The 13,478-nt window shown below is 37.6% G+C and overlaps 1 protein-coding gene across 1 annotated transcript in view; it reads left to right on the forward strand.

Annotated features, from left to right (window-relative positions):
* The window catches only part of ANGPT1 (angiopoietin 1), a 328,587-nt gene that overhangs the window by 207,094 nt on the left and 108,015 nt on the right, over positions 1-13,478 (forward strand). Inside the window, exon 4 of the mRNA XM_043979816.1 lies at positions 3,444-3,676. Coding sequence (XP_043835751.1) covers positions 3,444-3,676 — 233 coding nt within the window. The remainder of the gene's footprint in view (positions 1-3,443; positions 3,677-13,478) is intronic.

A 13,478-nucleotide genomic window follows, 5' to 3' on the forward strand; every position in this document is an offset into this window, starting at 1 on the left:
TCATCTGCAATTATGCAGGCATTCTGCCACTGATCTTTTATCTGTAAGCAGAGGAATAGCACACAGTTTACAAAGGGTCCTAAGATCTGAAGTCTATTGTTTGTAGACATTTCAAGACACTGGATGGCACATTACCAACAGATGATCTGTTTTCATATTTTTTAATCTATCAGTAGAGAAATCCTTTTCTGTGACCTTCCTTAACATGTTACTGACTTAAAGAAAGTATTTCCCATTGAGAATTCCTACTTGTCTCTTACCCATTCTCTTACTTTGGCTTGTTTACCTATGTTTCTTTTCCAAAAAGGATCAGATCACACAAAATGACCATGTTTTCCTCTAATCACTGCACTCGAGTCTTGCAAGTTGTACCATTGAGAGCCCTCAGTGGGAGTGGGAGAACTTGCTTCTTCTCCTTTTTTGAGATAAATATATTACCAAGAGGGACAAAATCTTCCATAACTCCCCTGTTGTAGTATATGTATCTCTCTTGTTATAAGACTATCATCAGAGGAGGGAGAAACATATGTATTTATTTCCACAAACCTCTGCAATCCCTCCTAAACACACAGACACCCCCCTGCACCCCCTCCCCGCAAATGCTGTGGTGCTGATGGCTTCTACAGAATGATTGCCCAGGTATATGAGACTACCAGGCCACACATCAGTGGACTAGAGAATGGATTTATTGGTGGGGGGTGGAGAGGAGGCAAAAAGCCCAATACATTTCTCCTTTTTCCCTCTGTATACTCCAGGGAGCTATTACAAGACAGGCAAGCAGACAGTTGGGTTCATGAGGTATGCTCTATTTTGGATTAAATTTTTAAAACTCCCTAGTGCCCCTTTTTAAAACATCTAGGAATGATTCAGCATGTCCTTTTCCAAGGTAGAATAGATGTATAACCTACTTCATTGGATCTGAATAACATCTTGTAAATTAGGAACTGGTTGATCCTTCTAAACTGAATCAAAAACCTGAATCAGACATCCCTGTATGGTGCTGGTTGATTAGACACTCTATAAAATCTATTTTTTTAATTTATAGACAATTGCCAGACTCCAAAAGTACTTCTGCATGTGTGTCCTTTTGTATTTTTCTAAATATGCAAGGCAAGTACCCTGTGAAGAATTCTGAGAGAAGGAAAGTTTAACATGAAAACACCAGAGCACTGAATGAAGAATAGCAATTTCAATCAATCTATCAGCACTTATTAAGTGCCAACTATGTGAAAGGCACTATGCTATGTCCTGAAGATGCAAACACAATAAATTAAATGATCATTATGTGCAAGGATATTGCACCATATGTGAGTCCAAGCCATCAGCCTACTGAAATCTCTCTTTGTCCAGTCCAATTACAATGCCCCATTTGAGAGCACCAATCAGTAAATCAACAAGTTCTTATTAAGTACCTACCAAATGCTAGGCACAGTGTTAAACCCTGGAATACAAGTAGAAATAATGGAAAAATCCCTCCCTGCAGTGAGCTTATGTTCTACAGAAGAAGAAAATAATTGTAAAAATGTATAAAGATGAATACAAAATAATTAAATATAGGGTAGTTTGGAGGGAGGACAATAACAATGGGGAATAAGGAGAGATTTCATGCATCTTAAAGGAAAAGTGGTACTTCATGAGGGGCTGCAAGGAGGGAGCACAGTTCAAACAGAAAGGACATCTAATTCAAACATTTGGAGATGAAAGTGTGGAGTGCTATGGGTGAGAAACAGAAAGAAAGCTAGTTTGCTTGTATTGAAGGGTGGAAGAAGGGGCTATGTACAATTAGACTAGAAATATTCCTGGCACCAGACTGTGTAGAGGTTTAAAAGCTGAACAAAGCAATTCACCTTTTATCCTGGGGGAAATAGGAAGCCCTTGAAGTTGATTGAGTAAGGGAGTCACATGGTGAGATCTGTGGTTAAGGAAAATTACTTCAGGAGCAATTAAGGCAGGGAGAACAATTAGATGATTGTTAAAATAATTTAGGCAAGAGGTAATGACAACCTGAACTAAGGTGGTAGCTTAGAAAGTGGAGAGAAGAGAACAGATGAGAGAAATGGTGTGAAGATAGAAATAATATTTGGCAATTGATTGGATATATGGAGGGAAGGAGAGTGAAAAGTAAATGATAATGCTGGAATTATGAATCAGAGACACTGGAAGGATAGTGATGACTTTGAGAGAAATAGGGAAGATGAAAGGGCTTAAGGCAAAAGAAAAGAATTTTGGTTTTAGGAATGTTGAGTCTGGTTTGAAATATACAATAGGTCATCTAGAACTGAAGTTTGGGAGAGAAACTGAATGCTGGGTATGTAGAAATGGGAGTCATCTGCATAGAGATGAAGTTTACACAGGAATAATGAGTGAGATGAGAGAGAGAGAGAGAGAGAGAGAGAGAGAGAGAGAGAGAGAGAGAGAGAGAGATGGATTGAGGGAGGGAGAGAAGGAGGGAGACAGAGACAGAGAATCAGAATAGAGGAGAATAGGGAAAAAGGCAGAAGTTTGGGGTATTCCCACAGTTAGGGGGTGTTAAGTGGATAATAAAGAAAGGAGTGGTCAGGCAGATAGAAAACAATCAAAGGGGAGTGGTATCACAAAAGCTCAGAGGAGAGAGTATCCAAGAGGAAGGAGTGGTCAATAGTCCAATGAAGCAGATTATTCCAAAAGCAATTAAGAATGAGAAAAGACCATTAGATATGTCTATTAACAATTCATTGATCTCTCTCTCTCTCTCTCTCTCTCTCTCTCTCTCTCTCTCTCTCTCTCTCTCTCTCTCTCTTCAAGTTTCAGCTTGTGATAGATATCAACATTTAGACAGAGGGATAGCCAGGTCTAGTGATTAGAATACAAGACTTAACATAGAAATCTGTCTTCTTTCCAAATCTTCCCTGCAGTATGACCCTGTTTATATTACTCCCTGGCAGAATGGCTACTCTGTTTTTATATTTAACTGTCTCATGGAGGCCTATTGAAAATTCATCTGTGTGGGTTAATGTTTTGAAAACACCAGGTAAATGGAGCTATGTAAATACAAAACACTACGATTATTGCCATGCATATGTTTCTTTTCCAGAATAGTCTCACTATATCAGATGAGATCTTTCTTATTGGATTCAGTCCCTGAGTGGAAGTTATAATATTTCTTCTCCTGGCTTCAATTATTACTTGGGCCAGAATAAGCTACTCTTTGGGTATAAGGTACCTCCAGGAAATAACCTATATCCGGGGGGCGGAGGAGGAGTGGTGTTCATATGTTGCTAAGTATGTAGTTCTTGGATACCTTCTTAAAGCCAACTTGTATATTTTCATCTATGTTTCAAAAATAAAAGCATTCCCATAGTAAATCCAATCTAAGTGTATCTGTAACACCATAAAACAACAACAGATAGGAACTCAATATATGTGCAGAACTAAGTAATATTATTTTATCTCTTTCTTTGTAGTCTATTAGAGCATAAAATCCTAGAAATGGAAGAAAGACACAAGGAAGAATTGGACACTTTAAAGGAAGAGAAGGAGAACCTGCAAAGCCTGGTTACTCGTCAGACGTACATAATTCAGGAACTGGAGAAACAGTTAAACAGGGCAACCAGTAACAACAGTGTCCTTCAGAAGCAACAGCTGGAGTTGATGGACACAGTTCACAACCTCGTCAGTCTTTGTACTAAAGAAGGTGGTAAGGACTTGTTCTTAACTTTGGGGTTTCAAATATTTGGCTTAAAAATAATTCAAATCCACTATAAATCACTACTTTCAACTGATCTTCTGGAAAGCAGTTGAAAAATAAAATCATCTTACCTTACAAGGATTTCTGAAAATACTAAGTAGCTTTGGAGTAGGATATTTGAGTAGGAGGTTTTCTTTATAATTGCAGATTTATATATTTATAATGTCTTCCTTTTAATTGTTTCCATCCCCTTTTAATCTTTTTTGGTCTATTTGATCATAGTGAATGAAAAAATATTTACTTTGATGATTATTGATGTGGAGGTGAAGACTTTTAACCCCATAGGAAAGAATTTAATAAATTAAAAAGGGCACAGGAATGATTAGCAAAGAATTGATATGAATATGAGAGAAGAAAGTAGAAATCTCCATTTCTTTACTTGTAAAATCAGGAAGTCCAATTAGATCATCTCTAGGGTTTAAGTGACCACCTAATAATCTGGGAGTCTCACAGAATTCTTTTCACCTTACCTTTAAAGTTAACATCCAATGCCTTTTCATTTTGTAACTTGTGGGGGAAAGTCTCAGGAAAGCACAACATTGCTATGTTGGAGGATAAAGGAAAATTGTAATTAGAAAATGCATTAAGCAGCTATTTCAATTCAATTCAATCAGAATTTATTAGAGCTCAAGCAATGTGCCGAGCAAATGAGGTAGGCATATGGAATGAAGACAAAAAAATGAAACACTTCCTGCTCCCAAGAAAAGAGGGAAATCTGTGGCATTGTATTGAGGGTGGTACAAAGTTGATTTACAGAGATGATCACTGCTATCAAGGTTTTGATACCTTGCAGGAAAGAGATCTGAAAGCTTGAGTTCTCAGTAATAAGTGTTGCTCTTGTCCAGTTCCCATCTCTTATCTTCTCAGGACTCTATGTAGTTATTTTAAACTCACATCTTGAGATCATCTCTGAGAGTCCAATTCTCTGATCAGCTCCACATGAGTGAATAAGAAACTTGATATCAGATGTGAGTTAAATCCAGTTTAGTTCTTTCAGAAAGTAAGATTCTCTTCTTTGTTAAGCTATTTGAAGGGAAATGGAGATCTCATTAAATTAATATAACTCATTTAATTAACATATTTTATCAGCATGTTTAACAAATATGCATCCTTTAGATTCAAACCTTTCTGAAATCGGAGTATTTTATTGAATTATATAAATTTAGTAGGTAATATTAATAATTGCCTTGATGTCATACTTTGTTTTCTATGATTACATATAAGAAAATTTCCATTAAAATGGTTTGATTGAACATCATTTCTACTACACTTTGATATCAGCCTACCTTGGCTTCTCTTGCCCTTGGCTATGTTAAACAAGCTCGTAATATATGTTGTAAGGCAATTAAAATTTTTTATAATAGATCCCCAGTGCAGCATTTGGGTATAGGCAACAATGTGACTGAGAAAAAGAAAAAGCAACCTATTTATCAGTTTCCATTTTTCTGATAGTGTCTCTGAGATTCTACTGGAATGAAGAGTTGATATGATTTTAACAAAGAATCTAATCAAGTTCACGAGAATTTTAAAAATTAAACATTCATAAGAGTGAGCCATATCTTATTCTTGTATTGAGTCTAATACAGTTTTAGAAAGATTAAAAACACATTGTCTTTATGACGCTGAGATTTGATTCAGATAGGATTGTCTTGATTTCAAAAATAGAGGTTTCTAGGGATTCTTGAAAAGCTCAGATGTCCTGTTTATCAAAGAACTTTGCTTTTGAGTCCTTGCATAATAAAGAATACAAAGTAATGCCTCAAGCATGAAGTAACAACCTTAGAGGTAAGAGTATGACTTCAGAATCAGGGCTCTTTGCCAAACAAGGAGTCTGGGTGACTCCAATAATTGGCTTTGAGATTTCTATTTTGTTTTTTCACCCGGTCAGTAAATACAACTATTAGGTAACACATTTTGAGTCAGAGTCAAAAACAGTCCTAAATTGTTTTTTTAATCCTCTTTTAAATGTTATTTTAGATAAAGTGTATATTCTCAAGTAAACTTAGATTCACATATAATATTTCACTGACCTCTGTCTCTCTCTAAACTGAGTTCTATCTTATTTTGCTGTGCATACTATGTTAGTGTGACCTTCCCCTTAGCTTTTTGCTTCTTATGGTTTTCTACTTGATCTTTTAATAAAATGACTAATTACTTCAGGGACTAAGAAAGCAAATGGGGGGGCTGCAGCTAGGTGGTGCAGTGGATAGAGCACTGGCCCTGGAGTTGGGAGGATCTGAGTTCAAATCCGGCCTCAGACACTTAACACTTACTAGCTGTGTGACCCTGGGCAAGTGACTTAACCCCAATTCACACACACACACACACACACACACAGAAAGCAAATGGGAGGTTGACCTGAATGATTTCTTCTATCTTTATTTTAGTTTTGATAGAAACCTTGATTATCACTAGGGCCAAAATCCCTCAGTTTTGTGAAGTCTAATGCATGTTTAGAAAGCTATTTGACATTTAAACAAACAAAAAAACCTCTGTTCTATTACTAGAACCATTCAGGCAAAGAGCCCCTCCTGTTCATCAGATTTCATATAGGCAGCAGTGGCTTATTTTGTCCAAACCATGATTAAAACCTCAGGCATTATCATCTTTAGAAAAAAATTATTAAGCCTGAGTTGACAATCTTGGAGCCATATAAAGAGAGTCAACTATGTATATGGCTCCACTATAGTGGTATAGTGGAAAGAGTGCTAGAACTAGAGCCAGATGGCCTACATTTGACCTGCTACTTTATAGCTATGTGATCTTGAGAAATCAGTCAATAAACATTTATAAGTTCCTATTATGTTATATTATATTGGGGTATTTGGGTGCTCAGGGAAGACTAGTACCTCTGGTGTGCGAGCTGCTTTCCACCTTTGGTGTCCACCTGATTCATCCAGTTCTCCCACGTGGCTGTAAGAAGCTGTAGCATGCCCAGTGGTCACACTCCAATAAACCATTTTGGAAGATGGGCTAAATCAGATTGAGCGTAATTGAAGAGTCTGAAACCCATTGGTGAGGTAGAGGAGCATCTGCCTCAAGCATGTGAAGAATTCACCTGGCAGAATGGGTAGATGAGAACAATTTGTTCCAACAGACATGAAAGCAACTGAAGGAGGCACTATGGAGCAATTAGAGCTTGATTAGACATCAAAAACACCATTTCCTGCATTCCGAGCCATCGCCAATCATCTTGACTTTTGTCTTGCCACCAGAATCCTATCACTCTGGAAGAGAAAGTGAGCCAGACAACTTCATGCAATTCTGCCTCACTCAAATCCAATTTATGGGCAAGTCAAAAGACATCAACACCCATATCATTTTTACCTACCTCAAAGTCCTGTGGTGATAGACAAGTGACAAAGTAACAGGCGTGGATACATTGGGAGCTGTAGTCACAACCTGGTACACAGGTGACCCAGGCCATAGGGTTTTCTTTTCACTGGACTGAAACAGCGTTGTGATGTGACAGGTCCATGAGTGTCTGAACAGCCTTTTTTAGGGACCACATTCCTTACCTCCTGGCAGGAGGAAGGGGATAGAAATGATGCCCTAAAATTGTCTGCTTCACCTAACCTAACTCTGATATGCTTACCACAGCAGGTGAGATCCCACCCTGTGGTTGAAACACACCAAAAATGTACACAACTTTTTATGAAGATGATTTCACTAACTGTTGGTACATGGAATGTGTACACACTTATGGACAAGAAGAAATCTAATAGATAAACAGCTCTTGTTGCAAGAAAACTCAGCAGGTATCCCATCCAAATAGTAGCCCTGAATGAAACAAGGATGGCAAATAAAGAACAGCTTATTGAAGTTAGAGCTGGATACACATTTTTTAGAGTGGCTGCAGTGATAGGGAGTGCCTTGAAGCTGGCATAGGTTTCAAAATCAAAACTAATCTACTCAAAAAGCTTGTATGCTTCCCCAAAGACATGAATAACAGGTTCATGACAATGTGATTGCCACTTGCAAGAAAGCACCAGGCCACCATCATTGGGGTGCTAACTTGGAGGGAAAGCTAAGCCAACACACAGTGGGCAACAGTGGAGCAGAAAAGGAGTGGGAAGCTTCAGAGATTTGGTATACAGATACTACTCATCTGGGCCAGAACACTCACAAACAGGAAGATTGGTTTGACAAAAGTGATGAGGAAATTCAGAAGCCACTAAACAAAAAGCGAGAACTCCACAGGGTTTACCAGCAAGATATTTCGTTGGTCTCTAAGAAGGTAGTGTTCAACTCCATCAAAAGTGCAAACAAAGCTTAGAAAGATGTAAAATTCTTGGCTTAGTAAGAAGGCAGATGGCATTCAGTTTTCTGTTGATAATAATAATCCAAAGACATACAGAGGCATTGTGGTGACTTCATTGTTCTATGCTTGTAAAAGCTGGACAGTATGCTAGTGCAATGCTAGGAAACTGAGTCAATTCCATTTGAACTGTCTTAGGAAGATTCTGAAGATCACCTGGAAAGATCAGGCTCCTTTCTTGACCATTCAAAATATACTGCAGAGAGGACAACTACTATGGGCTGGCCATGTTGTTTAAGAACTAAACATATTGGGGGCAGCTAGGTGGTGCAGTGGATAGAGCACTGGCCTTGGATTTAGGAGGACCTGAGTTCAAATGTGGCCCCAGACACTTGACACTTACTAGCTGTGTGACCCTGGTCAAGTCACTTAACCCCAATTGCCTCACCAAAAAAAAAAAAAAAAAAAAGAACTAAACATATGTTTGCCTAAGAGATTTGATTTTTTCACAGAGAATTCACACAAGGCTTCTCAGCAGTCAGTAGAAGTGATACAGGGACATTCTCAAGTATCTCTGAAGAACTTTGGAATTGATTGTGAGACATGGGAGACACTGACAAAGGATCACCCAGCATAGCATGCCTGCATCAAAGAAGGGCCTGTGCTCCACGAGTAAAGCAGAATTGTAGTAGCTCAAAAGAAATGTGAGATGCACAAATTCATAGACATCTCCACTCCAAATGTTCCTATGAACTATTTGTGCCCAACCTGTGGTAGATCTTTCCAGGCTTGTATTGGTCTGATCAGCCACAGTTTGATACAGTGCATCTAGACCCTGACATAGTGATATCTTCCTGAAGCAGGAAGGACAACAACTAAATATTCAACAAAAGAATTATGTGCCAAGCATTGTGCTAAGCAGTGGGGATACAAAGAAGGGCAAGATATGGTCCTTGTTCCCAAGGATCACATAGTCTAATGACAAACCATTGTACCTCTCTAAGCCTCAGTTTCCTTACCTGTAGAATGAGGGGTTCAACTAAATGATCACTAAATTTCAAAGCAATGGAAGATATCACAGATATCAGACATTTTGCAGGCTATTTAAGACAGATGCAGTGTCTTCCATTGTTTTACTTGCATGAAAATTCATATCTGATGGGGGAATTTAATAATAATAAAAATTTACATAGCACTTTAATGTTTGCAAAGTGTCTTGAGTATATTCACAAGTTTGATCCTCACAACTATGAAGTTGATACGGTTATTATCCCCATTTTACAGATGAGGGAAAGTGAAGCTGACAGACCTATGCAACATGTACAGAGTCACACAGCTAATAAATGTGTGAGGTAGGATTTAAACTAAGACTCCAAGTCTAAATCTCTAGCTATTTATTTCCCCATTCTCATTCCGTGAAATTAAATTTTATGAACTTCAAGTCGCAGAATAGGTGGTAGGCTTATTAGAGTCTTGTCTTTTTCTTCTCACATCATCTGACAAATAAAAGGAAGACAAAGACAAATAAGAGTTCAACAACTGTCTTTCTCAAAGGACAATAGCTATGCTGAGGAATGTTTGATTATGATGTCTGGTACTCTGGCCTCTTTGCCAGAGGAAATGAGGCATTTTCTTCCTTCCCAATATTGAGGAGTGTTTTGGCTCTGTTCTCAGAATAATATTGCTATATGCTTGGAATTTACCACCCTTGCAGTATCTATGGATCCCAGGAAGTAAATCATTCAATCATTGGATGAGATTACTTGAACTCTTGCAAATCCTTTGGATTAAGAGTCTCAGGCTATAGTAAGTAATAGCAGGAAACAACTTATTTTTTTATATTTTTTTACATTGATCCGGTTAAAGTATTTGATTTTAAATTTGTGAATATAAAATTAAATGTAAGGTGAAAAGAAAGAAAATATCAGAAATCACCTTTTTAAAATTTCACAAAGGAAGGTTAAGAATGAGGGAAAATAGGTTTATTTCTGCAGAAAATTAATAATCAGAGTTCCACAATGTCTCGAAAGTGACAGCCTTCCCTAATGTTTCTATTCATAATGTTTCTATTCTATTCATCTTGGAAAGTGACTAGTTTTAGAAATGAGCTTTTACTTTCTTGTCAATTGCCTTTGAGGTATTGTTCTGAAAAACAGATTTATGTGAATCAATGATGATTAACCCGATGAAATAATTTTTTTGAAAATAGTACAGTTTTAGGCATTTCCTATAAGCTATTACCAAACTACCACATTTTGATGGGGTTGGGGAGAGTAAGGTAGGGACTGATGTTTTGTGGTTAATTTTCTTTTGTAATTATGGTTATTACAACTTCAAATACTAGTCTGTAATTTTATCAGAATAGGAGAAAGCAGCTAGGATGTATGATCTTGGGAAAGGATATTTTCTTAACATGCTGGTATTGTCATTAGCAAACTCTAGTGCCCATTAGCTCATGCATTGCAGATCTATTTGACTTCAATGTAGAAGCACTGATTGGGTTCTAAAATAATCCCAGACTGCATTTAAAGTACTTGGTAGAGGAAAGCAGAAATATGTTTCTAAGAGTGATGTTTTAACAGGTATAATGGGCCTTTTGTCGTGATTAGCCTTCTATATCAGATTAAATATATCAGGGCAATGGCAACTCAATCCAACTCAAAGAGTATAACTCTTGGAGAGTACATAAAAAGTATATTCCTTTCTGAGCATTATGTAATGTGTTCTAGTTTCAATTTGCTGAAGCCTCATTGCAGCAATCATTGAGTGAATATCTTTAGAACTTCCATTTGGTTTTAGGGTATAAACTGTAAGCTTCTTGAGGGCTTAACACAGTGCCTAGAATGACAATTGTATTTTAAAGGATACAAAATATATAAATACAATAAGGAGTTAGTATGGCCCAGTGGAAAAAGTGCTAGATTTGCAATCAGAGTACTTTGTTCTTTTATTTACTACTTTTATGACCTTGGCCTAGTCACATAATCTCTTTGGGTTTCAGGTTCTCTGACTATAAAATGAGAGGTTTGAAGGGGCAGCTAGATGGCACTGTGGATAAAAGCACCGGCCCTGGATTCAGGAGGACCTGAGTTCAAATCCAGCCTCAGACACTTGATATTTACTAGTTGTTTGACCCTGGGAAAGTCATTTAACCCTTATTGCCCCACCAAACCCCACCCCACCCCCTCCAAAAAAAGCAAAGGGAGTTTGAGGATGAGAGATTCTCTGCCATTGGTTCAAGGACACCACTAACATTGCCACCCCCCCTCCATTTGGTTCCTTGCATTTCACACCAGTTCTAGGAAGTATATAAAGTTCATTAAGCTATAACTTTGTGATCCTATGGTAGAGAGCAAAAAAGAAAAGTCTTTCAGACAATGCAGCTAGAAAACCAGCCATCTAAAAGTAAGTGGATGAGGTTAAAAAAGATTCTTTGATCTTGTAGAGGAAATATAAGATGCTAAGGAGCTACACGATAAAGTATAATGTCATTTTTTAATAACACAGTGCCTAAATCCAAATACTCTGGTACCTTGCTTTGTTGTCAGTCTGGATATCTGGGATGTTGGACATTTTTCTTACGAATGAACTCCTTTTGTAACACAGTAGGAAAACCTCTTGGATCAGGTCCAAATTGGACCTGCCTTTTATTTAATTCCACCATGAAATAAACTGTGTTGCTAGCTAGTCAAATTATTAAATGGATTGTAATTAAGATTGAAATTAAGATTAGATTTTAGCCACTAGCCAACATTCTGGTCAGTGTCTTTTTAGAGGCTATGGACCACGACATCAACAGGAGACCGCTCTCAGCCAATCAACTTGAAGAACCTCCCATTTCTGGGAGGAGGAGAGAGAGTAGAAAGCAGATGCTGGCAGAGGGGATCTTCATCTTTTGGTTTGAGACATTGGCGTGGTGGCAGAGTTTTATGTGGGGAAAAGAAAGGTTTCTGTCTCTGGCTATACCGAATAGATCCAAGCTTAATAAATCCTTAAAAGCCTAAACTCTTGGTGAATTTATCAGTGATTTTAGCCAGTTTTCCCCAAACTGGGGGAACAGATTAGAACACACATTTCGATTTTTAAACAACACAAGAGGGAAAGAACCCTGTGTGTACAAAAATATTTATAGCAGCTCTTTTTTCTTTTGTGGTAGCAAAGAATAATTAAATTCATGAAATGATCAAATAGAAAATAATGATTTATAAAATGCATCAGGAAAGGTCGAATGACCAGACTAAAGAGCAGTTGTTCAGTGCCAACTTGCAAAGAAGTTTCTAATGTAGTATGCCCTGGTGATCTAACCTTTATCCCATGCTACTTATTTTTTTTAATAATGACCAATAAGAAGGCATACCTGTCAGGTTTATGAAATGTGAAGATGACACAAAGTGATAAGGGATAGATAACATATTAGGTGATTGAATTAGGACCCCAAAATATCTTGACAGTCTAGAAAGTTGGCCTGAATCTAATAAGATGAAATTTAATAATAAAAAATGTACAAGACCACAAGTATAATATGAGTAAACAATGTAATATGGTAGCCAAAATTTTACCTCACACTCAGCAAATTGGCAAAGATTATAAAAGATGGCACCAATCAATGTTGGAGGGATTGTGGAAAGATGGACAACCTAATACATGGTTGGTGGATCTGTGAATTAATACAAAAACTTTGGAGAACAACTTGGAGTTAAACAAATAGAGTGATTAAAATGTCTGTACCCTTTGACCCAGAGATACCTGAACAAGGTGTTTGATCAAAAGAAAGTCCCTAAATACACCAAAGTATTTATAGCAGTACTTTTTGTATTAGCAAAGAGCTAGAAACCAAGCGCCTCCTAAATGAGGCCTATCTGATGGGAAATGGCTAAACTAGTCATGGTATATGAAAATAATGGAATATTGCTGTGTTTTAAGAAATAATGAATATAATCAACATGGAGAAGCATAAAAGAATTTACATGAACTGATGCAGAATAAAGTAAACAGAGCAAAGGAAACAATATCCACAATGACTACAACTATATAAATGCAAAGAACAAATCCCACAAAATAATTTTAGAAAGGAAATACCAGCACCATCTGCTGCTCTAGCAAGTAGTATTCATAGGAGTTGGTACAAACTTTGGTAGCTTTTTTTTTTTTTTTTTAGTGAGGCAATTGGGGTTAAATGACTTGCCCAGGATCACACAGCTAGTAAGTGTTAAGTGTCTGAGGCCGGATTTGGACTCAGGTACTCCTGACTCCAGGGCCAGTGCTCTATCCACTGCACCACCTAGCTGCCCAGGTAGCTTTCTTAAAGCACTAAAGGGCAGCCATGGGAAAGATGGCTTAGACTTGTTCTGCTGGGTTCTAGAAAACTGACCTAGAAACAAGGGATAGAAGCAGCAGCAGCAGGTTTGGGCTTGACATATGTAGAAAAAAAAAATAACAATGAGAACTCTCCCAAAGTGGAATGGGGTCATGGGTGACTCTTAGCTGAGGTCT

This window comes from Dromiciops gliroides, chromosome 1 (assembly GCF_019393635.1).
Source record: "Dromiciops gliroides isolate mDroGli1 chromosome 1, mDroGli1.pri, whole genome shotgun sequence".
Classification (NCBI taxonomy): Eukaryota; Metazoa; Chordata; class Mammalia; order Microbiotheria; family Microbiotheriidae; genus Dromiciops; species Dromiciops gliroides.